Below are 26,839 nucleotides of genomic sequence, written 5' to 3'. Positions count from 1 at the left end.
AAACCTCTCTTCGAGAGGTAGGCAGAGAAGGGCAGGCTACAAGCTCCGTTTCCACCTATCGAGCTGTTTCATCGTGCCGCCCGTAGCCACGCCCCCTAAGTGACGTCATCGGGAGGGGCCGGAATCGCTGAAATAAATCCAGGGAAGCAGCGGCGACTTTTGGAGGACTTTCAGCTGGGAAACCTCTCTTCGAGAGGTAGGCAGAGAAGGGCAGGCTACAAGCTCCGTTTCCACCTATCGAGCTATTTCATCGTGCCGCCCATAGCCACGCCCCCTAAGTGACGTCATCGGGAGGGGCCGGAATCGCTGAAATAAATCCAGGGAAGCAGCGGCGCACAGCCGCAGGCGCGCTGCCAAAGCCGCGCGCCAAAGGGGCGCGCCCCTGGGAGAAAATTTTTCATTACTTTACCTAACCGCATGGGCAGGAAAAGGAAATCAAAAGTTTGGACTTCATCTCCAGCGACAACGGAGGCTACAGGGCCGATGGACCAACATGTTGTAAGGCGGGTAAGTCAAGCTGCCCGCAATACAATTCCTGAAATATCTTTTTCCTCAGGAGCTTCAGACAGCCCGAGCCAGCAGCTACAAATTCAACCTCACCTGGACTCAATTGTACTTCCTCAACCAGGTTTAAGGATGGAAGAAAATATTACGAATAATGATATACCTCTCCCCATAGTTATGGGGGAGGAGGTGGAATTGGGATCTAATGAGGGACTTGGACTACAAACATCTAGTCCAGTAACCATAGATCCCCAGAATATAACCCTGGTGGATGTTTGGAAAGCTATTAACGATTTGCAAAAGGTAATGACAGGATTTATGGCCCAGACTAATAAAGGAAATCTTGAGTTAAAAACTAATAACAAAATCTATAGCAAACACTCTCTGCCCACTGACAACCAAAACAAGGTCTGCTAATACATCCAAACGTCAACCCTGGTATAATGATGAACTACGAAAACTCAAACAATTACTTCGGCAAAAAGAAAGAAAATGGCGCAAAGCCCCTTCACCAGCCTCACTCTCTGATTACAAACGATCACTCCATCTTTACAAAAGTACCACGTTGAAAATCAAAAGAGACTACTATGCCCGAAAGGTTCATCATCTCAGCTTTGACTCAAAAGCTCTATTCGCCTTCGTTTCCAGCCTCACTAAACCTATCACTCCAGATATACCACCCGAACAAGCCCAGACTAAAGCAGACGAATTGGCTCTTCATTTTAACAAAAAAATACCGGATCTCCTTAATCAGCTGATTCCAAACACTACGTCTCCAGATAACACATATCTTCCCCAAAATAAAGACATCCAGCTTAATGCCTTTGAACCCATCACAATCACAGAGATACAAAATGTATTAAAAAGAATGAAACCGTCATCACACCCATTTGATCAAATCCCTACCAAAATGCTTCTTCTTATCCCGGACACAATAGCAAAAACCCTAGCAGATATTATAAACTGCTCCTTATCACATGGCATCTACCCAGATGACCTAAAAACTGCCTCAATCAAGCCACTGCTAAAAAAACCAAATCTAAATGCATGTGATCCCAACAACTTCCGCCCTATTTCCAACCTACCATTTATAGCTAAAATCATGGAAAAACTGGTAAACACCCAACTATCCAACTACCTAGAGGACCACAGTATTCTGTCCCCAAACCAATATGGTTTTCGCAAAGCCGCAAGCACCGAAACGCTACTAATTTCACTCATGGACTACCTACTCTCTGGTATTGATAAAGGCCAAGCATATTTTCTAATCCTCCTTGACTTCTCGGTGGCCTTTGACACCGTCAACCACGCCCTTCTTCTAAAACAGCTGGCAAACATTGGTTTAACAGGTGCCACACTAAACTGGTTCAAAACATTTCTAGAAAACAGAGGATACAGAGTCAAAATTCATAATAAAGAATCCCAATACCACCCTTCTAATAGAGGAGTGCCGCAAGGATCATCACTTTCACCCACCCTTTTCAATGTCTACCTGCTACCACTCTGCCAACTACTAAGAAAATTAAGCCTGAAACATTTCCTTTTTGCAGACGACGTACAGATCGTAATCCCTATAAAAGAATCAATCTCAAAAACAATGGAATACTGGGACAGTTGCCTATTAGAAATTAAACTTCTCCTCAACAGTCTAAACCTTGTACTCAATGCTTCGAAAACAGAATTCCTGCTCATATCACCGGAAAACAATAACACACTTCCTAAACCACCCACACTCCTTCAAACAACCCACGTAAGAGACTTAGGAGCCATCCTAGACAATCGTCTCAACCTCAAAACATTCATTAACCAAACCACCAAAGATTGCTTCTACAAATTACATATCCTGAAAAGAATAAAACCGCTGTTTCACACTCAGGACTTCAGAACAATCTTGCAAGCAATAATCTTTTCCAAACTAGATTATTGCAACTCATTACTATTAGGCCTCCCAGCTTCTTACACCAAACCTTTACAAATGGTTCAGAACTCTGCAGCCAGAGTCCTTACAAATTCCAGGAAAATTGACCACATTTCACCTATTCTCAAAAACCTCCATTGGCTTCCGATCCACTATAGAATCATGTACAAAACCATTAACATCATATACAAAACTATCAACCAACACACGCAACTTGACCTACAAATACCACTTAAAAAATTCACCTCCGCCAGGCCTATCAGGGAACACTACAAAGAGTCACTCCAAATTCCAAAGGCCAAAACCTACCAACATAAATCCTTGAGTCTCAGAGCCTTCTCATCAGCAGGTCCAGCTCTCTGGAACTCGATCCCACCTGATTTGAGACAAGAGCCATGCTCTTTAACATTTAGGAAAAGACTAAAAACTTGGCTTTTCAAAAAAGCATTTCCAAGCCTTGAATAAAACCTCCTCTCACTAGCACTAACTCGTATGCAATAATGGAATGTAAACACGAATCAACCAACCTCAAACCCTCTCTCACTAATTCCTGCTGAATATTTATCATACTATTACCATTCACAACTGTCATATTTATTCATTTGATTACCTATGTACCGTTTCATTTTTCACTTGCTATTCTAATGTATCAATAGGCTGAAATGTAAATATTGTGCTGTTCAATTTCTCCCCTTCCATCCCAAGTTTATTTTCCTTGTTTTTTGTAACTTTCCCTCTCCCTTTTTCTGATTCACTGTATTTAAAGTTCAAGGTTCTTATTGAAAATATTGTTTTTTACGTTACGTTATGCTTTACACTCCTTGTTATTTGTAAACCGGGTTGATGTGATGCCTATCATGAAACTCGGTATAACAAAAACAATAAATAAATAAATAAATAAATAAATAAATATAGAATTACATGATAATCGTTTAAAACAATTAGAGGAGGCAGGCAGGGGGGCTACAGTGCAGATAGCAGCCCTGCAGACTGCAAACCATTCCTTTATTAAGGATTCTCTGACAGCCCAGCGGCAAATTGAGAGACTGGAAAATGAGAACAGGGTTAGAAACCTAAGGTTTTTAAATTTTCCAATGACCAGACTCCTTTCTGCCACTGAGTTGTTAAAGAAATACTTAAAAGAAAATTTGTTTATATTAAATATAGATGATCAATCTATTTCAAAAATATATTATGTTTTGAATTCTAGAATAAGGAGACAGGAAGGAGAGGAAGGTATGGACAGTATTCAACAAAAGTCCCCTAATTTAACCTCCTTCCTGGAGTCATCAGTGGATGATATACCACAAAGAGCCACACTTCTTGTGACTTTCTGCAGAGAGAAGGACAAGGTTAATATTCTTGAAAAATATTTCAGGAATAAAGAATCTTTGTTCTGTGGATACAAGGTCCAGGTATTTCCTGATGTATCACGTTCTACCCAGTACAGGAGGAAGCAATTTCTTATGTTGAAATCTAGAGTATTGTCCATAGGGGCAACATATTTTCTTAAATTCCCCTGTAAATGTGTAATAGTGTATCAGAAGAATAAGTTTATTTTTCAGGACCCATCTCATTTAGAAACATTTTTAGTAGATAAAGAAACAGGCTGAATTAGGAATAACTGCAATAAATAAAGTAACCCAGCTATATGTAATCTGATAGAAATACATTTTCTTTAGTTTTTATGCTTGATTAAGATGATTCCTCCCAGGTAGTGGACTATAAGATTGAGGTATAGAAAGATTTATTTGAAAAACTATAATGGGTTTATAAGATGTTATACCAAAATTTTGTTCTTTGTTTTTTTTGCAATTTGTATAATTTGTAAAAAATCCAATAAACTATAAAAAAAAATAAAATAAAATAATAGAAGGACTAGGTGGCATTCCATGAAATTAGCAAGTAACACATTTAAGACTAATCAGAGAAAATTCTTTTTCACTCAACGCACAATAAAGCTCTGGAATTTGTTGCCACAGGAGGTGGTTAGTGCAGTTAGTGTAGCTGGGTTCAAAAAAGGTTTGGATAAGTTCTTGGAGGAGAAGTCCATTAATGGCTATTAATCAATTATACTTAGGGAATAGCCACTGCTATTAATTGTATCACTAGCATGGGTTCTTCTTAGTGTTTGGGTAATTGCCAGGTTCTTGTGGCCTGGTTTTGGCCTCTGTTGGAAACAGGATGCTGGGCTTGATGGACCTTGGTCTGACCCAGCATGGCAATTTCTTATGTTCTTATGTTCTTAGTGTGAAGATAATTTTAAGCAACTTAGCTAGATCCCAGACTTTTTGTGATGCGAAGAGAGCTATGGCTTAGAACAGGCCCCAGTGATTGATCCTAAGTACAAGGAGGTACAAGCAATTAACCCTATCACCCGTCTTTGTTTCCCCTTGCATTCCTGAGACTCCCTGGCAACAATGAGCTGATAAAGAGTTAAGATAACTTCAAAAGACATCTGGTGTCTATTAACAACTGAGAAGATCAAAGACTAGTACTGAAATACCTTCCTAACGAGCTGATTGTAAATTTTTTGTTAAAGTGCAAACAGAATACCTAATGCTTGCAGATTTTGGACTAAAGTCAGAGAGAATAAGATATATAAAGCTATGTGCAACAGTGAGTCATTGAATGAGCCACAAACAAGAGAGTGAATAGCTTATTTTCCTTCCCAGTGTAATATAGTCCTTTGTTTTCAAGAATATACAATTCCATAGTAGGGAGGCCCTATGAGGAGCGAATTCTTTGTGTACCACCTTTTCTTTATTCTTATGATTGCAATCTTATTTACTTGATCAATCTACATAACAACTACTATGTTGTGTGTTTGTATTGATATTCATTATGATATTATTTATTTGTTTTTCTATACCAATGTTCATCGGACATATCACACATATTGTTTCTCTTTGCTGATTTCATACCATATATTTACAAATTTTAGTAAACTAAGTTTTGCTTTACCAGATTGTACGTAGTTACATGATGTAATATATAACCACTCAGCCTACTTTCCATATCTAATTATAGTTCCTGTCCAGTATCCTGCCTTGCATGTGTCTCTCCCAGTCTGTGCTCAGTACCTTGCCTTGTCATTATTCTGTGTCCAGCTCCAGTATCTAGTCAAACAATGCTCCAGCCTGTTTCTGTCCACAGTGCCAGCCTTGCCCCATCCAGCCTGTCATAGCCTTGCCTCATTCACCATGATGTACTGCTGCCGCAGCCAAGACCTACTGGTCCCCAGAACCCACGAGCTCAACCTACAGGGGAGGGTGCTGACTAGGCAGAAGACCGTCCCATGTCTTGCAGTCCTATACTACTCCTGCGTGTTGTACCCTGAATTCAGCCCAGCACCCCATGACATCAGTTTAACAGTCTAGTCAGTTCTTCCTGGACACCTGGTCCAAATTGGATGAGCATGATCAGAGAGCAAAGGGGCTAGAGAACAAGGCTACTACAATTAAATCTCAGGTAACAACTTTGCAATCTTATAATTTTTTATTTATCAAGGATAATATGGTCTTTCAAAATCAACTGGAACACATGGAAAATAAGCAGAGATCACAGAATTTTCATCTTCTTAATTTTCCAGTGACAAAGCTGTTGCCATAACATGAGATATGCTACATTGGGATGGACCAAGGGTCCATCAAGCTCAGCATCCTGTTTCCAACAGTGGCCAATCCAAGTCACAAGTACCTGGCAAGTACCCAAACATTAAATGTAACCCCAATATTTAAAAAGGGCTCCAGGGGCGATCCGGGAAACTACAGACCGGTTAGCCTGACTTCAGTGCCAGGAAAAATAGTGGAAAGTGTTCTAAACATCAAAATCACAGAACATATAGAAAGACATGGTTTAATGGAACAAAGTCAGCATGGCTTTACCCAGGGCAAGTCTTGCCTCACAAATCTGCTTCACTTTTTTGAAGGAGTTAATAAACATGTGGATAAAGGTGAACCGGTAGATATAGTATACTTGGATTTTCAGAAGGCGTTTGACAAAGTTCCTCATGAGAGGCTTCTAGGAAAAGTAAAAAGTCATGGGATAGGTGGCGATGTCCTTTCATGGATTGCAAACTGGCTAAAAGACAGGAAACAGAGAGTAGGATTAAATGGGCAATTTTCTCAGTGGAAGGGAGTGGACAGTGGAGTGCCTCAGGGATCTGTATTGGGACCCTTACTGTTCAATATATTTATAAATGATCTGGAAAGAAATACGACGAGTGAGATAATCAAATTTGCAGATGACACAAAATTGTTCAGAGTAGTTAAATCACAAGCAGATTGTGATAAATTGCAGGAAGACCTTGTGAGACTGGAAAATTGGGCATCCAAATGGCAGATGAAATTTAATGTGGATAAGTGCAAGGTGATGCATATAGGGAAAAATAACCCATGCTATAATTACATGATGTTGGGATCCATATTAGGTGTACAACCCAAGAAAGAGATCTAGATGTCATAGTGGATAACACATTGAAATCGTCGGTTCAGTGTGCTGCGGCAGTCAAAAAAGCAAACAGAATGTTGGGAATTATTAGAAAAGGAATGATGAATAAAACAGAAAATGTCATAATGCCTCTGTATCGCTCCATGGTGAGACCGCACCTTGAATACTGTGTACAATTCTGGTCGCCGCATCTCAAAAAAGATATAATTGCGATGGAGAAGGTACAGAGAAGGACTACCAAAATGATAAGGGGAATGGAACAACTCCCCTATGAGGAAAGACTAAAGAGGTTAGGACTTTTCAGCTTGGAGAAGAGACGACTGAGGGGGGGATATGATAGAGGTGTTTAAAATCATGAGAGGTCTAGAACGGGTAGATGTGAATCGGTTATTTACTCTTTCGGATAGTAGAAAGACTAGGGGACACTCCATGAAGTTAGCATGGGGCACATTTAAAACTAATCGGAGAAAGTTCTTTTTTACTCAACGCACAATTAAACTCTGGAATTTGTTGCCAGAGGATGTGGTTAGTGCAGTTAGTATAGCTGTGTTTAAAAAAGGATTGGATAAGTTCTTGGAGGAGAAGTCCATTACCTGCTATTAAGTTCACTTAGAGAATAGCCACTGCCATTAGCAATGGTTACATGGAATAGACTTAGTTTTTGGGTACTTGCCAGGTTCTTATGGCCTGGATTGGCCACTATTGGAAACAGGATGCTGGGCTTGATGGACCCTTGGTCTGACCCAGTATGGCATTTTCTTATGTTCTTAAATAGATCTTAAGCTACTATTGCTTATTAATTAATAGCAGTTTATGGAGTTTTCTTCTAGGAATTTACCCAAACCTTTTTTAAACCCAGTTACACTAACTGCTGTAACCACATCCTCTGACAATGAATTCCAGAGCTTAACTATGTGCTGAGTGAAAAAGAGTTTTCTTCGATTTGTTTTAAAAGAGCTACTTCCTAACTTCATTGAGTGCCCCCTAGTCCTTCTATTATCTGTTAGCATTAGAACTTTTTAATAAATATCTTCATGAGATACTCTTTTTTCCTGAGGACAAAATTCCTGTTTCGAGCGCGAGGAGCGCAGTCGCCTCTAAAGCAGGTGTCGTGAGCCCTTGAGCCACGGCGTGACTCAGGAGGAGCCCCAAGACACACCGTGGGAGGTAAGCTGGTGTGAGTATGGGTAGCCAGGAGCAGGACAAGGTAAAAGACAAGAACTGAAGGTCCGACCCTCAACCGAACCTGCCCGCCACAGGATGACCAGCAACACAGTGTTGGTCAATGAACAGTCCTCCGACCGTTCCAAGCCCTTTCGGACCTGCCGCTGGGTAATGGCAATAGGCGGCAGGCCGGACAGAAGATGAGGGCAGGCGAAGACCTTAAAACATAGAAGGCTCCAAAACAAGGCACTGCAGACGTAGACTCCGGAACAAGGTAAGGAACTTGGAAGGTTGAGACATTGGCACAGTCCCTCAGGGCGCCCTACACAGCCAGTACCACTGGTCTGGTCACGGACCACCCTGTCCTACATCCGCGGGAGCGGGGCCAGCGCAGGAAGGGTAAGAGGTACTGAAGAATCAGGAACAAGGTACTGCACACTGGCAGTCTGAAGCAAGGCACTGCACACCGGCAGTCAGGAACAACAGGACTGGAACATCGGGATCAGGAACAAACATCAGAAAACAGGCAAAGACACAGGACATGGAACCATTAATAAAAGAAACCAGTGAAAACCTGGATCGGTACAGGAGAACCTGGACAAGCATGGCATCCAATCTGAAGGCCAATAGGAACTGAAGTGAAGATCCTTTGATACTGCTGTATGCAGGCAACTCCCTGGGAGGAGTCCAGATGGGTCACCCCTCGCTGGCCCTATAAGAATGGAGAGAAGCCGTGGGCCCGCCCCTTAGGGAGAAGGGCGTGGCCCAAACCAGAAGGTCCAGGCTGCAGTGGAGCAGGCCCCGAACACCGAAGGCCTCTCAGGCCATGGAGCAGAATCCGGACAATAGCTCAGGCAAGGCCCTGGCTTCGGAGCGGCCTCCAGAGAAAGGTGAGAGGCCTCCTGTGGCACAGCTACAGGAGGAATCGTAACAGTAACACCCCCCCCCCCCTCCTTAAAGGGGGTCCCCTCCCCTTTTGGAGGACCAGGAACACGAACACACGACAGACATAAAAAAACACAAAAGAGGGAGCATGAGAATGGGGAGCGACAAGCGAAACCCGCACACAGCACAAACAAGCAACAAGCAGAACAACAGCAGAGACGAGCAAAAGTAGAACAAGAAACAGAAGACCAGAAACAAGAAACAAGAGTGGGAATCCAGGATGGGAGCAGGCCACGGCAAAAACATCAGGAGGAGCGCAGGCACCTCCTTCATGTTGTAGAACTCCATCCTGAAATGGACAAGGAACTGGACATGGAGTAAAAAGTCTTGATGCAGGCACCTCCTGCAGGTCGTGGGAACCAGAGAGCTGGCGCCTCCAGCAGGTCGAAGAGACGAAAACCAGAGAAAAAAAAATTCTGGGTCCAGAAGCAAAGCAAGTCCTAACACCGGACCACGTACACCGGGCACATGGCCTTGCATTCTGTTACCGGGGAGTGATGGGAGAGCGGTCCCCATTTGAGGGAATGTGCCCTTGGATTACCCTGGCAGATCTCTGGGGACCCTAGCCTTCTTAGATTCTGGAGCGGGGGTTAACTTCATTTTAGAAGAGTTAGTGCGCCAGCTGCAGATCCCCACGCTGCCCCGAGAGGTCCCTCTGCGGATTACCTCTATTCAGGGAACACCTCTCCCAGGGAGTATCTCCGCTTCCACGGTACCCATAACCTTACGCACCGGGGCGATCCATTCGGAGGAGATTGCCTTCCTCATCCTGGAGAAGACCGTCCACCCCATGGTGCTAGGGTTGCCATGGTTACAAAAGCATTCTCCGATCATCCAATGGGACACTTTACAAATTACCAAGTGGAGCCCTTTCTGTTTCTCTAATTGCTTGAAGGTTCCGAAGGCCCCTGGCCTCCCTCTTCTGCACACTGCCATCGCCCTTCCAGCGCCTTATGCAGAGTTCACCGAAGTATTTTCTAAAAGTAAGGTAGAAATCTTACCTCAGCATCATCCTTTTGACTGCGCTATTGATCTCTTACCAGACCTACTCGGGGAAGCCTCCTTGGGGAAGAGTTTACGCCTCCTCGGGGAAGAGTTTACCCGTTATCGCTACCAGAGACCCGAGCCATGTTCAAGTACATCACAGAAAACCTGGCGAAGGGATTCATCCGACCTTCCAAGTCACCTGCGGGGGCAGGCTTCTTTTTCGTGAGTAAAAAAGATGGATCGCTAAGACCCTGCATTGACTATCGTGGCCTCAATGCCATCACGAGGCGGGACCACTACCCACTCCCATTGATTCCCGAGCTTCTGGATAGGTTACAGGGGGCCAGAATTTTTTCAAAACTAGATTTGTAGGGTGCATATAATCTTGTTCGAATTCGTCCAGGGGACGAGTGGAAGACTGCCTTTAACACCAGGGATGGGCACTATGAGTATCTTGCCTTGCCCTTTGGACTGTGCAATGCCCCGTCAGTGTTCCAACACCTTATGAACGAGATACTCCGTGATTTACTGAACACCTCTGTCATAGTATATCTGGACGACGTATTGATTTACTCCCGTGACCTGTCTTCGCATCGTCAACATGTTCGTCAGGTTTTACAAATCTTCAGGAACAATGGTTTGTACGCAAAGTTGGGAAAATGCTGTTTTGAAAGAGACTCCCTTCCTTTCCTTGGATATGTTGTATCCGCTACTGGATTCCAAATGGACCCCGAGAAGGTGGCCGCTATCAGAGACTGGCCTCAGCCAAGGGGCCTAAAGGCTTTGCAATGCTTCCTCGGCTTCACAAACTTTTATAGACATTTCATCCCTCACTACTCAAGCATAGTGGCTCCGCTTACAGCCCTCACCCGGAGGGGAGCTGACACTGTGAACTGGCCAGCTTCTGCTTGTCAAGCATTTGAGACCCTCAAAGAGGCTTTTCTATAGGATACCTGTCTTCGTCATCCTGACCCTCTCTGTCCGTTTGTGGTGGAGGTGGACACATCTAATGTCGCGGTGGGGTCTGTGCTTAGTCAGAGCACGGACTCCGGTCAACTCCTACCATGCTCATATTTCTCCAGGAAATTCTCTGCTGCCGAGAATAACTACTGTATCTGTGATAAGGAGTTATTGGCCATCAAGCTCGCCTTTGAAGAATGGAGGCAGTGGTTGGAGGGAGCCATTCACCCGATTACGGTGTATACCGACCATAAAAATTTGGAGTTCCTATGCCATGCACAACGCTTGAATCCTAGGCAGGCTCGTTGGTCCCTGTTTTTCAACCGCTTTAATTTCAGGCTACCGGCCTGCTTCCAAAAACGTACGAGCCGACGCCTTGTCTCGCACAGCGGAGTTGGAGGAGAACGAGGATCAACCACAGTATATTCTAGATCCCGCAAAGATCAACCTATCCAGTACCACTGTGAGTTCTCAGGGGAAGACGGTGGTTCCCCAGCGCTCTCGGAGAGGAGTCCTGGCCTGGGCCCACAACTCCCTTACTGGAGGTCACGCTGTCGCGAAAGAACCCTTGACTTGGTAAACCGCTTCTACTGGTGGCCGACCTTGAGGCAAGATATCCGTGCCTTCGTTGATTCCTGGCCCACCTGCGCTATACAGAAGCCGTGGAAAGGGAGGCCCTGGGGTCTACTTCAGCCGTTGCCCATTCCAGTGGAACCCTGGACCCACATTGCCATGGATTTCGTGGTGGATCTCCCAGCCTCTGAGGGGAACACGGTCATCTGGGTAACTGTAGACCGGTTCTCCAAAATGGCCCACTTCGTTCCATTGCCCAAGTTGCCATCGGCACCTGAGCTAGCTCACTTGTTCACACAACATATCTTCAGAATCCACGGTCTGCCACAAGACATCGTTTCTGATCGAGGGGCCCAGTTCACTGCACGTTACTGGAGGGCATTATGCAAAAAGTTTGATGTACGACTCAATCTGTCCACCATGTTCCACCCTCAAAGCAATGGGCAGACAGAGCATACCAACCGTTCCTTGAAAACCTTTCTTCGCTCCTTCGCAAATGAGAGACAAGATAATTGGGTGAAGTTGTTACCATGGGCTGAGTTTTCATATAACAACCATACCCACTCTGCCACAGGAAGTTTGCCTTTCCTAATCATTTTTGGGAAACAATTATGACCACCGCTACCCCTGCCTCTTCCTAGTGTGCTACCGGCGGTTCAGCTATCCGCCCAGCAGTTACAAACCCTATGGACATCCATCCAAGGAAAACTCGCCAAAGCATCCAGGGCTATGAAAAGATGGGCGGATCGACATCGACAACCTTCCTTCTCGGAGATTGAGTCTGGCTCAGCACAAAAAACATTCAGCTCCGGATTCCGTCCCGAAGGTTGGCCCCAAGATATTGCTGCCCCTTCCGCATAGCTGAACGTGTGGGCTCAGTTTCTTACCGATTACGCCTACCATCCTCAATGCGTATACATAATGTATTCCATGTCTCCCTGTTAAAACCTCTCATCCTTTCCAGGAACCACTGTCAAGTTCCTGATTCCACGGACCCAGCAGTACCTGATGAACCTACCTATGAAGTTCGGGAGATCCTGGATGTCCGGTTCCATCTCCGACGTTGGGAGTATCTACTTGCCTGGGAGGGGTGCGGCCCGGAGGATAACACATGGGAACCAGCCCGTAACATCCTGGATAAAACTCTTCTGCAGCAATTTCACCGTCAGCATCCTGGTAAACCTGGGCCTTCTAAGAGGGGGCATAAGGGGGGGGGGGGGTACTGTTGCGGCTCCGGTCACGGCACTCACGACCGGGGTCTTACCTCCTTTCCCAGGGTTCCACAGTTGGGAGCCCCACGATGATCTGCCGGGTCCCGGGCATGGTTACCGGCAACAGTCGCGCGGCCTGGGCGGGTCAGCATGGCCTGTTCGGCGGCGGCATCTCCACGAGGGAGACGCCGCCGGATCATTGAAGTCGGCTCCTCCCTCCTTAGGCGCACGCGTGAAGAGGCTGTATTTAAAGGGCCTTTCCCGCCTCTCGGCACCCCGCCCCTTTCCATGACATCAGACACCGGCAGATATTTAAGGCTGGCGTCTGCTCCTGTTAGATGCCTTGCAATAAGGTTTCCTCTGAGTGCCTAGTTGCTGTGTGCCTGGATTTTCGCTTGCTGCTTCACTGGTCTTCGTTCCAGTTTCCTGCTTCAAGTTCCAGTCCTGATTCCTGGTTTCCAGAGCCCGGTCCCTGCTTCAGTTCCAGCTCTGATTTTGGATTCCCGACCCCAGTTCCCGCTTCGGTTCCGGTCCTGGTCCTAGGATTCCTGTTTGCTCCAGTCCAGGGCTTCCCTGCTTCTCCAGGTGCTGCTCCTCTGGTCCTGACCTCTGCCCGCTCTTGACCCCTCTTGTCTGCTGCCTGCCTCGACCCCTGATCGTCTCTCCGACTCCACCGTTCGCCTAAGCCCCAGCGGCCCGGGCTCCTACAGGCTCCTCCCGGGGGAGTCTTGGGCTTCCAGGGTGAAGCCATCTCCTAAGTCCCAGCGGCCCGGCTCCTACAGGCGCCTCCTGGGGGAGTACGGGCTTCCAGGGTGAAGATCCTGCACTCTGCCCTGTCCAGTATCTGCCTCCCGACCTGTATCTCACTCGTGGAGACTCCTATCTACTCCACCCATTCTCTACATCAGGCCGGCCCAAGAGTCCACGAAAAATACTCACAACAGGCCAGGCCTGTTGTAAAATGCGCGCTGCATGTGCAAGGCCTGGCCACACGCAAAAACCCCAGTTTTTATGCGCGTAGCCCTATGAATATTTACTTGTAACGTGAACTACTTAATTGAGGGAACATCTTAATGCATAAACTATACTAATTACATTATCAAATTTTGTTTGTTATGTATTTAATCATTTCATACAAACACAAAATCTGAGAAGTAAAATAACCAGTTCAGCATAAATAATACGCAAGCACTGCATGTGCAAAAATACATGTATTTACATAAAGGATTTTTGACCTAATAATCTACCAGATCATTCTGATGAGTCCAAAATATATGGACACCCTCAAAGGTGTCCATAGATTTAAATTCAGCAGTTGAAAGCAATTCCTCGTGCCTGAGCTTGTATGAACATTCAGCATCAGAAACGATTCTTCATGCCCTGACAAAGGCCTTATTTCGCCAGAGGAGACTTCTTCAGGGGCAAGAAGTACCCATGCGCTGAGGGCTCTCAATGGTTAATCAATCACATATTCTGCTTTAATCAAAATGTACCACTTTTAGGCTACTTCATATTTACCAAAATCAGTTATCCTGCATATATAGGCTGAATACCCTCACAAGCTCACATTACCAATACCAGTGTGCTTTCCCGGGTGGTTGTTATCACGGCGTTACAGGATTACAGTAGCTATATACTCATTAGATTTCATCAGCGTATTCATCATATCTGTAAATAGATGCCACATCATTGTTGGTTAGGCGGTCACATCAGAACCCAAACTAACTTATGTACACTATTTAAAACTTCAGAATACAAAACTCTACTTAAAAGGCTACTTGGACAGAGCTTACCTCAGCGTTCCTTTCTCTGAGAATGAGAAACTGAAAACCGGAACGAGGCTAGATCCCATGATAGTGTGCTGGCATTTAAATACCAATGGCAGTGCTGTAGAAGCATGCCAGAGCATAAGCCAGAAGGAATTTAAAAAGATGGCATTTTTGGTAAAAAAAAATAAATCCTAATTTACAAAAAGGATTCCCATTCTATAGCTGTATTTAAACCATCCGGGGGTAGCAGTCAGGGATGTGCATCCGTTTTCCACGAATTTGTAATCCGCAACTTATTTTTTCCTATCTGTTAAATACGTGGGCAGGCGAAACGCATCGCGACTCCCCACGTATTAAACAGATTTCTGTTTTATTCGGTGCACAGGAGGCGCGTGCTTTTCTTCGCCGCCATTAGCTGCGAGCTACCCAGGATTACCACAAAATGGCGGCGCCCCTGCGGTAACCATGCCGACCTGTCTGACCCTTTCCTGTGAGTCGCAGTGACTCACAGGAAAGGGTCGACAGGTCGGCATGGATACCGGAACGCAGCGTATCCGCGCTGACATTTTCTGAGCAGCACTGAATGCAGCCAATCGCGCTGTCATTCAGTGCTCTCTGTGGATTTTACTGACCAGCCAGCAGTATATAAACAGCAGCACGAGGAGGCACACAGTTATTTCCAGCGATGCTGTGGGGAGTTCGGCTGATGGGTGGAAGAGGGAGCAGGCAGGCAGAACTTATAGAGAAGAGATAGGCTAGCAAAGGAAAGAAAAATATTCCTTGTCTTGCTGTAGTGCCAGGGGGTCAGCTACAGTCACTACTATTCCTGTTTCTTTCAAGCAGTTTATTTTGGTCAGACTCATCTCTGACTGAGAAGAGAAGCTGACTGTGCTAGGTCAGCTAGCACTGACCACCATGTACCATTTAGGGTGTTGGGCTGGCTTGGAGAGAGATATTATTTTCAATGTCATCCATTTTTCTGGAGTGACAAAAATTCCTGCTTTTTAAAATTCCAATTACTTAGTCTCTCAGTGCACTGGGCTTCACTGGGAAGTTTAATAGGCTGAGTCTGTGCAGTCAAGTGCCCGGGGAGTAGTCTGCCTCTTTTGTGCTTACAAGCAAGCAGGTTCTGTGTGCACGCCACACACATTAGTGCACAGCCAGGCAGCGTGACAGTGGGCAGTGGGCATTTTAAACAGACTGAACATTGTTTTTGATTGGGTCTGTGCAGTCAAGTGCCCGGGGGAGTAGTCAGCCTCTTTTGTGCTTACAAGCAAGCAGGTTCTGTGTGCACGCCACACACATTAGTGCACAGCCAGGCAGCGAGACAGTGGGCGGTGGGCATTTTTAACAGACTGAACATTATTATTGTGGGACAGTGGGCAGTGTTACCACTCAGTGATATAAAATCCATAATGTCAGGGAAAGAGAGATGCAATCGACTTATTGGGACTGGCAGAGGAGGCACCCCAAAAGACACTAGTGCAACACCACCAGTACAGCTAAAAAGGAAACTGTCGCAACCTAAACTCTTTGTAGGGGATGGCAGTTCCATGCCAAAAAAAACAAAATCTGACCATGATACATCGCCATTGCCACCACTTGCTTCTGGCCCTGTAATTTTTGAGGAGAGGGACGGGGAGGCAGAGTCATGCCAGACAAAATATAGACACACAAAAGCAGCAGGAGGACAGAAGTCTCGACTAACAGCGTTCACCAAGGTAGCGCAGTCACTGTTAGCTTCTGATTCAGATTAAGAATCTTCTTGGGTGGGATTCTCATCAGAAACGGAAGAAGTAATAGCTGACGAATCTTCGGTAGAATCAGTTAGTCCTGTCTTAGCCTCCAGAAATGTGCAGCAGGGGAGAGATGACAGTGATATCGAGGAGGAGGAAGAGCAGTCAGTACGGGGACAGAGGGTGACTGGTGCCCCCTCTGGCATTGCTTCTCAGGGTGCACCCACTACCTCAACTGCAGTGCCAGCATCCACCCCCAAGGTGTTAGAGAGGGGAGGATCATGAAAGACATCTCCGATCTGGAAACACTTTAAAGTGACGGAAGACCCGCGTTATGCTCGATGTAATTACTGTGCCAGGGATATTAGCAGAGGCAAGCAAATGGGACATCTATCTAATTTTGGCATGAACCATCATATGAAGAGGCAACACCCAACAAGATTACTGCCATCTGGGGATGGTGGCAGTTCCAGTCGGGGAACCCCTTCCAACCAGTGTGCAGTGGTAGGAAAGCAACAGAGTCTGCCCATGCCCTCATACCCTTCTAGCAGTCAGGCGGCAGGCCAGCAACCCCCTGACATGTGGCAGAAGCGACAAACCACCATGGAGGAAATGGGGTGGAGTGCGGTAATGCTATCCCGGGGTAGGAGGCAGGCAGCCTCAAAAGTTGTAACCAGGAGCATTGGGGAAATGATTGCCCTTGATGACCAGCCCTTGCAGCTAGTGCAGAATGTGGGTTTCAAGCGTTTTTTGAAGGTCATACTTCCAAATTACAAAATCCCGTGCAGAACCAAATTACAAAATCCCGTGCAGAACCACATTTAGTAGAAAGGTCATCCCCAGCCTGTACAAGCAGTGTCGCAGTCGCTTGCAAGCACTGCTAGCTAAGGCAGACGGAAGAGTGCATTTCACCTGCGATATCTGGACCGCCATGAATGCTGCACACTCTTACCTCTCTCTGACAGCACACTGGTGGGACATGGCAGAGGCAGGGGCAGCCAGCAGCTCTATTACTGAAGAAGTATCAGGGTGGAGGTGGGCTTTACTGCACACCCACCTGACGGACCAGGCCCATACTGCAGCCAATATTCTAGCATGCATCAGAAAGATGCTGGAGGGCTGGCAACTACACCAGCAAGACAGGAAAACACAGGCAGGGTTCTTTGTCACAGACAATGGTGCAAACATGGTTAAGGCAATAAGCGATGGGCGGTTTAAGAACATCCGATGTTTTGCACACACTCTGCACCTGGTAGTGAAGTCAGCTCTGGGCTTGGAGTCCAATGACGAGGAGAATGAATACCTGCATAGGTTAATACAGAAGTGCAGGAACATAGCAGCACACTTCCACAGAAGTGTCAAGGGGGGGCAGGTTCTCCGACAAAAGCAGACTGATTTGGATATGCCTCACAAGCGTCTCATTCAAGACATTACCACCCGGTGGAATTCCACCTTTATGATGCTGGAGAGGTTACTGGAGCTGCAGACACCCCTTCATGAACTTTCTGGTACAATAGACATAGGTGTGCAGAATCCCCTAGGGCATCATGATTGGTTAGTCATGAGTCAGCTGGTAAAAATCCTGCAGCCCTTCAAGGATGTCACGGAGGAGCTGAGTTCCAGAAGTGCCACCTTGGCTGACATCATCCCTATAGTTAAATTCCTGGATGAACATTTGGAGGCCTTCAAACGGGAAGATGCGTCGCAGACGAGTCTGATACTTGAGGTACAGAGGTTACCGCAGGCAAGGATTGGGTACTCATGGCCTCCAATCTGGCAGTAAGCTGCTCAACCAAACCAGCAAGGGCGTCTAGGTATTGCTGTTGCGATTGCAGTTGTTGGGAAAACCATCCGTTGGGTACTGAGTCCGTAAGTACCGGGAGCTGCTCGGCACCGCTGTTAAGGCGGCCCGCTAGCTGTCCTATGGAGTCTATCAGGAGGTCAATATCTTGCTGTTGTTCATACATTTGATGATGCATCTGTTGGGCCAATCCTGAAAGATTACGGACTCCTGAGGATTCTGCCGAATCTATGGCCTTGCAATCTGTTGTGAATACGGGGCTAGTGGACCCTTGGGCCGGCCTACAGGAGACTTGGGAAGGACTTCACTGGGCAGGTAAAAGCAGTTTCACCCTGGAAGCTGGTACTCCCCCGGGAGGGGCCCTTGGGAGTCCAGCTGCTGGGACTTAGGAGATTCACCCTGGAAGTCGAAGCCCCCCCGGGAGGAGCCCGTAGGGACCCGACCACTGGGACTTAGGCGAGTATCAGGCTTGGCTGAGGCAGGCAGGAACCCGGCTTGGGCTGTAGGCAGGCAAGAACCCGGCTTGGGCTGTAGGCAGGTAGGAACCCGGCTTGGGCTGGCTGGCAGGAACCCAGCTTGGGCTGGCTAGCAGAAACCCGGCTTGGGCAGGCTGGCAGGAACCCGGCACGGACTGTAGGCAGGCAAGAACCGGCACGGACTGTAGGCAAGCAGGAACCGGCACAGACTGTAGGCAGGCAGGAACCGGCAGGCAGGCAGGCAGGAACAGAGTAGCCAGGATGCTGGCAGACTCCAGAGCTCGAGGCAACGGGGGACCAAAGGAACCCTGTTGCAAGGCACTGATCGGGTGTCCGCGGTGGCCCTAAGTAGGCCACGGCATCTGACGTCAGACTGGGGGCGGAGCCACCCTCAGGCGGGAAACTGTCTAGATAAGCGTGGGGCGTGTGTGCGCGCGCGCCTAGAGGCAGGCCAGCAATGGTGTCTCCCCCGCGGGGATGCCCAGATCCCGACTCTGCTTCGTTCTCAGCCAGCAGGAACCCTTGAGGTAAGGACCGGGACATGAGCTTCCTGGACCGGACCGCAACAAGAGTAGTGTGATTGATTTGAGTAGGTGCCAACATTTGTTAAACAGAAAGCGTTGCAGTGAGTCACCCAGGCTCACTAACTAAAGTTTAAATCAGCAAAAGGATAGTGTAGTACTAACTTGCCTTGAAGCACAAGATATATTGCAATGGAAGAGCTCAGTAACCCTCAATCCAGTGGCAGCATTGAGAGAAGATCATCTTGCTGGTGGCTGAAGAAGATCGGTAAGTGTTGCTTTTGGAAGTCTTAGTACTTAAAAAGTTTGGGGAGAGATGAAATAGTGGGGTATATTGTTTAGTGTGTGTGTGTGTGTGTCTGAGATAAAAAAACAAACCAGAGGGGGTCCGGGAGCAATCTCCTGCATGTGGGCCGTATTGCCAATCTTCAAAATGGCGCCGGCCAAAAGTCCCTGGGGGTCCAGCGGGGGTCCGGGGGCGATCTCCAGCAGGCGTGATGTCGGGAGCCAGGAAACAAAATGGCTCCGGCGCTACCTTTGCCCTGTCACATGTTAAGGGCAAAGGGCCACCGGTGCCATTTCTCAATGCAGTCGTGGCTAGAGAAAGAGGGAGTTCGCGTTGGGACCCCCCCACTGGACCCCAGGTAATTTAAAACATTTTGGGGGGGTTCGGGAGGGTGGGGGATTTCTTTTAAAGGTTCGGGGTGGGTTTTAGGGTTTTTTTGGTGTGCCAGTTTTCTCGCGCCCTATTTAACGATACAATACAAATGCCCCTGACGATAAATCGGGGGCATTTGTATTGTATCTGCACTCTAACGATTTTGGACGATTTTAAAATTATCTGACGATAATTTTAATCGTTCAAAAACGATTCACATCCCTAGAGATTATATACCAGGTACAAGAGGTACTAGACGTCCGGAAAAGAGGCAAAACATGAAAGTATCTTCTATCGTGGGAATGATTCGGTCCTGAGGAGAATTCTTGGGAGCCTGCTAAGAATATACTGGATAAGTCTCTTCTCACGAACTTTCATATTGCACATCCTGGGAAACCCAAGCCTTCTCGGGGGAGGCCTAAAGGAGGGGGTACTGTTAGGAACACCGGTTGCAGCACCCCGCGGCTGGGTGTCATGGCCGCCGGCCGCGGTGAGCCGCGACCAGGGTCGGTTCGGGGGCCACAGCGTTAATTTCTCACCAGGAGCTTCAGAGGCTCCAGCGGAGACAGGCAGCTCCCTGTTTCGGCGTCTTTGCAGCTGCTGCCTGGTCTCGACGGTCTGGCTCCTCCCACTCAGCCTCTTAGGAGCCGCGCGTGCAACTGCAGAAGATATTTAAAGGAGCCGTGACCAGATATTGTCATGGCTCCCCCTGGGACTCCACCTCATGGTTCCTGTACTTAAGGCAAGGTCTGACACCCAGACCTTGCCTTGGTAGTGAGGCTCTGTGCTTTGGTTCCTGTTTTGGTGTTCCGGATCCGCTCTTTGCTCTGCTCCTGCTCTTCTCATTGGACTGATTCTTTGGCTCCTGACCCTCGGACCGGTGGTGGTGATTTTCTGGTATCGACTTGGACTGGCTCTGGACCCTTCTCCTTCTGGAAGCTCTCTACCCTTTGGGGTCAAGTCTAACCTGGGTACCCACTCCTCGGGGGCCCTTGTGCTTTCTTTCAGGTACCTATCTGGGGTATTGGGTACTCGCTCCTCGAGGGCCTGCTTTCCCTACATTGGTGCCTACAGCTACTACTTCTGCCTGCCAGTATTATCATCAATACAGCTACCTACTCTTTCGGATAATAGAAAGACTAGGGGGCACTCCATGAAGTTAAAACTAATTGAAGAAAGTTCTTTTTCACTCAAAGCACAATTAAACTCTGGAATTTGTTGCCAGAGGATGTGGTTAGTGCAGTTAGTATAGCTGTGTTTAAAAAAGGATTGGATAAGTTCTTGGAGGAGAAGTCCATTACCTGCTATTAATTAAGTTGACTGAGAAAATAGCCACTGCTATTACTAGCAACTGTAACATGGAATAGACTTAGTTTTTGGGTACTTGCCAGGTTCTTATGGCCTGGATTGGCCACTGTTGGAAACAGGACGCTGGACTTGATGGACCCTTGGTCTGACTCAGTATGGCATGTTCTTCTTCTTACTTCAGTGAGTAACTTAACTTTTGTCATTGTTTGTAAGGTTTTGGGTGGACCCTTGGGCACTGTGGCAGATGACCACGCCCACGAGGGGAAGTCCCATGAGGGGCCACAGGTCAGGCTCAGCTTTAGGACACACAACACAGAATTATCTTTTATTAAACAGAGTTGAGAAGCCACCAGAGGTGGCAGTAGTGAGTAGAGATGAAGCCCGGCTGGGCTTGTAGTCCCTCAGGACACTGGAACAGCGATTCCTCAATAGCTGTAGAGAAGCGAGTGTCCAAGGGTCGACCCAAAACCTTACAAACAATAACAGTTTCCATGTATTGAGTCTAGCGCAGTACTGCGGTTCCTCACGGGGCTCCTCCCCGTGGGAGTGGCCATCACCACAGTACCCAAGAATCCACTCCAACACCTCAAAACCTTAACAGCTCTTCCTCTGGCTCCTCCTCTGGCTCACCATCTCGTTCATCTATCTGTTCCCCCATGGTTGTGCCTTCCTGACCCACCTTTGCCTCAGATGAAGAAGTATCAGGGAGCTGGCATATGCAGTACCAAGGCTGTTGCAGCCAGTTGGCCCTGGCTGTTGTTCCAGGTGGCCCACTGCAACAGGGAAAATGGTAACAGTTTTAGTTGCACATTACAGGTATGTATGTATCTCAGGAGTTTCCATATGCACAATCAGTACAGATTCCCAAGCTTTCTTTCAGCACTTCAGATACTAGAGTGAAAATATCTAAAATGTTTCTCTTCCAAACATAGCTTACCTCCCAACACGCAGTTACTGATCCTGATACTCATTACAAGGGTGGCTTCTTGCCTCTAGATGTGGAGCCCTGCAAGCCCATCTCTCATATTCAAGTCGTAGGGCTGGGAACTGTCCGATTACCTGAGCTGGGATTGGAAAGGTAAGTGGACATCACTAGGTCATAAGGCCATACAGATAGGTAAGCAACATAGTATCATGCTAGATACAGCATACATATCCACCTATCTTAATAGTGCTTTGGCCTACTCTACAGATCTGGGGTTCTGTCTCCAAGGGGTGAATCTGCCTCTTTTCTGTGGGCACATGTGCCCACCATCATGAATTTAGAAGGACCTGATTTAGGTACAAAAACTATACACCAAGTAGAAAGCTATCTCTTGTACAATGAGTGGAGTAAATGGATCACATATAAAACCAGTTCTTTTTGCTGCTGCCCCATGGAAAACATTGGTTTCTCATCACCTCCTTCACCAGAATATCAACTTCCCTAGGAAGAAAGTTGGGCTTGCGCAAGTGGGCTGCATGCTCTGGAGACATGATAGCAAGAAAAAAACTATTATCTGTCCTTGCTTTTATCCCCACAAAAACTCGTAATACGTGCAATGAGCGTAATTGGCATGTATATACGCAAGCGACTAGCCAACAAATTTGCGGGTAAAAGTGTTGCGGTCTCCACCGCTTCCCCTCTATCTGCTGTGCTTGGTGCTCACCTCCAATGGGGGGAACGCCGCTCCCGTGGCTCCGCTAGGCCTCCAGGGCATCCGCCATTGCCAGATCATCTCACTGCTGCCACACGCGCGAGCAAGGACGCGCATTATGGACGCACGGCCGCCGGAAGTCTGGCCCCGCCTGGGTTAACGACGCCACGCCCCAAGCCTGATTTAACCGGCGTTCGCCTGCCTTCTCATTGCCTTGCAACAAGGGTCGCTACTGTTAGTAGTTCTTAGTTGCGCTTCTGCTGTTCTGCATTCCGGTTGACCTCAGCTTGTTCCTGACTCCGCTTCTGCCTGCCGCCTGCCATTGACCTCAGCTTGTGCCCGACTCCACTCCTGCTTGCCGCCAGCCTCCGACCTTTGCAAAATGGCGCCGGCCGTAGACAATACGATTTGACTGCAGGAGATCGCTCCCGGACCCCCGCTGGACCCCCAGGGACTTTTGGCCAGCTTGGGGGGGGGCCTCCTGACCCCCACAAGACTTGCCAAAAGTCCAGCGGGGGTCCGGAACGACCTCCTGCAGTCGAATCGTGTTGTCTACGGCCGGCGCCATTTTGCACCGCCATTTTGTGCAAAATGGCGCCGCAAAATGGCGCCGGCCGTAGACAACACGATTCGACTGCAGGAGGTCGTTCCGGACCCCCGCTGGACTTTTGGCAAGTCTTGTGGGGGTCAGGAGGCCCCCCCAAGCTGGCCAAAAGTCCCTGGGGGTCCAGCGGGGGTCCGGGAGCGATCTCCTGCCGCGAATCGTTTTTCCGTATGGAAAAACGATTCGCATGCAGGAAGTCGTTCCCGGACCCCCGCTGGACTTTTGGCAAGTCTTGTGGGGGTCAGGAGGCCCCCCAAGCTGGCCAAAAGTTCCTGGGGGTCCAGCGGGGGTCCGGGAGCGATCTCCTACGCTCCTGACCTCGGGGGACAAAAAACAAAATGGCGCCGGCGCTACCTTTGACCTGTCATATGACAAGGCAAAGGCAGCGCCGGCGGCATTTCTACAAGCACCAGAGGTCTGAGAGTAAAAGATCACACCGGGACCCTTCCTCTGGACCCCAGGTAATTTAAGGCATTTTGGGGGGGTTCGGGAGGGTGGGGGATTTATTTTAAAGGGTCGGGGTGGGTTTTAGGGTTGTTTTAGTGTGCCGGTTTTCCCGCCCTCCCCCCCACTGGACCCCAGGTAATTTAAGGCATTGGGGGGGGGGGTTCGGGAGGGTGGGGGATTTATTTTAAAGGGTTGGGGGTGGGTTTTAGGGATGTTTTAGTGTGCCGGTTTTCGATTTACACGATTTTCACGATATTTAAAAAACCCAAACGGCGACGATCCGATTCCCTCCCCCTCCCAGCCGAAATCAATTGTTAAGACGATCGATCACACGATTCACATCTCTACACGCTACAGACTCCAGTCCTGCCTTCAGCTGGTCACAGTCCACAATATGCTACAGACTCTGTTCCTGTTATCTATCTGCTCCGCTCCACGGCATACTACAGACCCCGGGCCTGCTCACAGACTGCTTCTATTCAGCAAGCCAGGGACTCTATCTGACCGCCCCGCTCTCGCCGGGCCTTCCAGCTCCCTGTTTACTGGACTCTGTGATTTACTCATTGCCCAGGCCTTCATTCTATAGAGACTGTACTGTGCTCCTAAGTCCCAGGGTTCTAGGACCCTACGGGCTCTTCCTGGGGGGTTCCTGGTTCCCGGGTGAAGACCTTTGCCTGTGGCTCCGCCTCCCGACCTACTCTGCCTTCAGGGTAGTTCGGCTCAAGGGTTCACACCTGGACTGCAGCTTCCCAGACTGCAACAAAAAGTAAAGCATAGTAATGCATGTATATGGTTGCTCGTGCTAAAGCGCATTCTTACCTGTGTATCAGTCTGCCTGTGTAGTAATGGAATTTTACAACTCCTCTATTCAAAGCCCCTCCCCCCAATGCTCTTTGGGGTCCGAAGGATGTTAAAGAGATGCTGCCAATTACACTTCACATCAACCAGCAGGTGTGATGGTTGCTGTCAGGATTGGGTGGAATACGGTAGTTTGGCCCCTCTTTGCATTTACCCATATATAGAACAGCTTCAGGTGTGCAGATCACAAGACCAGCAAGGAATGTCAGGTGAAACAGGCCCACACAAGTTCTTAATGTTGCATAGCCTGCTCCTCCAGTATGGAACAGGTGGATCTGGAATGGTAAGTTTTTTACATCTTTGGTTACAGTTGCTCTTGTAAGGGTTTTCTTATTTGTCTGCTGTAGCATTATGCCTTTGGTAAAAGGCAAGCCCTTGTGAGGCAGGAGAGAGGTATATTGCATAGTTTCTTTATTTTATTTTATTTTTTATTTCTGAATTTTCAATACAAATAAAGTATTTGTTTACAGTAGAAACTTTGATTAGTCATTAAAGATAACAATTCTTACAGAAAGCATATAAACCATTAAGCTATTCCATAATGGCTAAACTATAATCTCAAACTTCTCTCATTGTGGGGGTTTAGATCTGAGGAAAAAAAAAGAAGAAATGGTATAACCCTGAACAAGAGCAGTTCAATTTTTTTCCTTACGATTCTCTGTGAGACACCATTGGCAGAAAAAGAATCAATAAAATCTCTTAAATGCTTAGGCGCAAAGAAAATGTAACAACCACTCTGTTGTGCTCCGCGGCCGTGGCGCCCCACGACCGCGTCCCCCTACCTGCCTCTCAGCACCATGAAAGCCCCGGGGGAGGGCTCCGACTCGGCCCGTGCTGCCCGCTGCAGAGGAAGCCATCCTGCTTCCCTCAGCGGCGTCTCTCCTCCACCGGGGAGATCAAGATGGCCGCCGCCATGAGATCCAAGATGGCCGCCATCAACTCATTTGCATTTAAAGGGACCTGGTCCCTTTAACTAGACTCACCTGTTTCCAATGATCCAGAGCAGAGGAAGTATATAGGGAGGCTTCCTCTGCTCATTCCTTGACTTGGCAACGTCTCCTGTGAGCTTTGTCCAGTCTGCTTGCTTCGGTGAGTTCTTCGAGCTTGGCTTCTGCTTTGTCTTCCTGGTTCCTGACTTCGGATTGGCTTACGGTGATTCTCTGGTTCCTGACTTCGGATTGGCTTACGGTGATTCTCTGGTTCCTGACTTTGGATTGGCAAGCGGTGATTCTCTGGTGCACGACTTCGGACTGGTGAGCGACGACCCTCTGGCACTCGACCTAGGACTCCCTCAAGACTCCGTCTCCAAGGGCCCTCCTAAGTCCCAGCGGCCCGGGTCCCTACGGGCTCCTCCTGGGGGGACCGCGGGCTTCCAGGGCGAAGCTCCAGTTGGCCTTTGCACCGTTGCTCTGACCTCCATAGGTCCACCTAAGTCCCAGCAGTCGGGTCCCTACGGGCTCCTCCCGGGGGGACCGCAGACCACCAGTGGTGAAGAACACAGCGCCTCATCTCGTCCCTTCATCGCCTCTGTATTCGCCTCAGCCTCCAGTGCCAAGGGTGAGCTGGTCCCGCCTCCGGTTCTGCCTCGCCACCCGACAAGAGAGCCTACGGACCCTCCGAAAGGTACACCACCCTCTTGTCGGCCAAGGGTCCACAAGCCTGAGCATAACACACTCCCCTTCCTTACAATACATTTGCAAGGGTAGCGCAACATAAAAGTTGCTCCTAAGGAAACTGTCTCCTGCCTCAAACTTAGGAAGGCTTTACGCCTTTCTTGAGTGATCTTTGAGATGTCTGGGAACATGCGTATAATTATACCATGAAAGAGGGTATTTAGATGCTGGAAATTCTTAGACATAATTTTGCTGACATCCTGTTCTGCAATCAATGTAACAATCAATGTAGCACATTCAATAATTTCTATAGCAGAGGACTCAAGAAACATAGTAAGATTATCTACATCAAATTGATTTTGCTCCTGCGGAACATTTTCCCCTCTTTCAGCACTAGTTCTAGGAATGAAATAAACCTTATTTATCACAGGCATATCAGAGTCCGACATTTGAAGAATCTCCCGGAGATATCTTTTAAAAGTTATTATTAGGAGCTCGCCCATAATTTTAGGAAATTTAAACAATCTCACATTAAGTCTCAGGTTCCAATTTTCTAGTAATTCCAATCTTCTAGACAATGCAGTTCTATCTTTTATTGTTGCCTGGTTGAAAACTTGTATATTTCCTATTTCTGCTTCCATTCCATCCACTTTTTCTTTCATTTCTTGCAATGACTGATTTTGCTCAGAAATCTTAT

At 47.6% G+C, this 26,839-nt stretch overlaps 1 protein-coding gene across 1 annotated transcript in view; it reads right to left on the bottom strand.

Annotated features, from left to right (window-relative positions):
- The window catches only part of RESF1 (retroelement silencing factor 1), a 243,477-nt gene extending 221,103 nt beyond the window's left edge, over positions 1-22,374 (bottom strand). Inside the window, exons 1-2 of the mRNA XM_029600025.1 lie at positions 21,921-22,374; positions 21,663-21,756 (exon numbers count right to left, since the gene is read on the bottom strand). Of these exons, the coding sequence (XP_029455885.1) occupies positions 21,663-21,756; positions 21,921-21,954 (128 nt within the window). The 5' untranslated portion in view covers positions 21,955-22,374. The remainder of the gene's footprint in view (positions 1-21,662; positions 21,757-21,920) is intronic.
- Positions 22,375-26,839: the final 4,465 nt, after the last annotated feature.

The sequence above is a fragment of the Rhinatrema bivittatum genome, chromosome 4 (assembly GCF_901001135.1).
Source record: "Rhinatrema bivittatum chromosome 4, aRhiBiv1.1, whole genome shotgun sequence".
In the NCBI taxonomy this organism is placed as follows: Eukaryota; Metazoa; Chordata; class Amphibia; order Gymnophiona; family Rhinatrematidae; genus Rhinatrema; species Rhinatrema bivittatum.
This window is presented reverse-complemented; position numbering and strand designations above follow the sequence as displayed.